Raw genomic sequence first — 1,222 nt, forward strand, 5'->3', positions numbered from 1 at the left:
AGCCATCATTGTTGTTTGGCGGGCCCGGGCTGGATTCGAACCCACCACCTTAGGTGTATGTGGCTGGCGCCTTAGCCAGTTGAGCCACAGGCGCCGAGCCGACTTTTCTAGCATTTAAGGCTAATTTGTTCTCTTTTTCCTCACAGCAACCCCTATGCCACCCGACCTAACCGTCGAGGCGATACTTGGCATGATCGAGATCGCATTCATGTTACTGTGCGGAGAGACAGAGCTCCTCCTGAGAGAGCAGGGGCTGGCACAAGCCAGGATGGGCCCTCAAAGAACTGGTTCAAGATTACAGTGAGTACTTTGGGAAGGCAGATGGTGTAGTGGAAAGAGGGGAGTTGGCTCAGAGTAAAAGTGTCTACATTTGATTCCATGAAAATCAGTCTTCTCAGCTGTTTATAATCTGGTATCTATATTTTCTCCTAAGAATCAGTATCTTACAATACCTAAGAATAGGCTAAGGTATAGAAGGGGATATAGAAGGGGATAGGCAGGATGGAGCAGAAGGGAATGTATTCACTTGGCTCAAGCAGAATATGGAGCTTATAGTTCTGGAGTTCTCTGAGGAGCATTCAAGGTATAAATAACATCTTGAAATTTTTGTTTTTATTTATTTCTTTATTTTTTAGAAATAAAAAATGTGGAATGCAGTGATATGATTGGAGTGCAATGGAGTACAGTGATATGATTATAACTGGAGTGCATTTGGAATGCAGTGATATGATTATAACTGACTGTAAACTTGAACTCCTGGCCTCAAGTGATCTTCCCACCTAAGCCTTCCCCCAAGCAGCTAGGACTATAGGCATATGACACCAAACCTGGATAATTTTCATTTTATTTTAGAGATAGTGTCTTGCTGTATTTTCCAGGCTGGTCTGTAACTCACCCTGTTGCTCAGGCTGGTCTGGAACTCCTGGAACCTCTAGTAATCTGCCATCTCAGCCTTCCAAAAGTTCTGGGATTATAGGTGTGACCCACCACACCTGTCCATCTTGGAATTTTGAGGATAAAAAATTTTGACTGTTTTGAGGAATAATAACTGGACAGAAAGGAAGTTAAGGAGTCTACAAGTATCTCAAGCAGAAAACCTATGACTTTTCCTCTTTTAAGAAAATCTTCTGGCTCGGCGCCTGTGGCTCAAGCGGCTAAGGCGCCAGCCACGTACACCTAGGGTGGCGGGTTCGAATCCCCAGCCCGGGCCCGCCAAACAACA

The 1,222-nt window shown here is 44.8% G+C and overlaps 1 protein-coding gene across 1 annotated transcript in view; it reads left to right on the forward strand.

Annotated features, from left to right (window-relative positions):
• Positions 1 to 1,222, forward strand: part of NXF1 (nuclear RNA export factor 1) — an 18,290-nt gene that overhangs the window by 5,403 nt on the left and 11,665 nt on the right. The window contains exon 3 of the mRNA XM_003798706.3: positions 147 to 300. Coding sequence (XP_003798754.1) covers positions 147 to 300 — 154 coding nt within the window. The remainder of the gene's footprint in view (positions 1 to 146; positions 301 to 1,222) is intronic.

Source organism: Otolemur garnettii, unplaced genomic scaffold (genome assembly GCF_000181295.1).
Source record: "Otolemur garnettii isolate 467f Iridium unplaced genomic scaffold, OtoGar3 scaffold00140, whole genome shotgun sequence".
Taxonomy (NCBI): domain Eukaryota; kingdom Metazoa; phylum Chordata; class Mammalia; order Primates; family Galagidae; genus Otolemur; species Otolemur garnettii.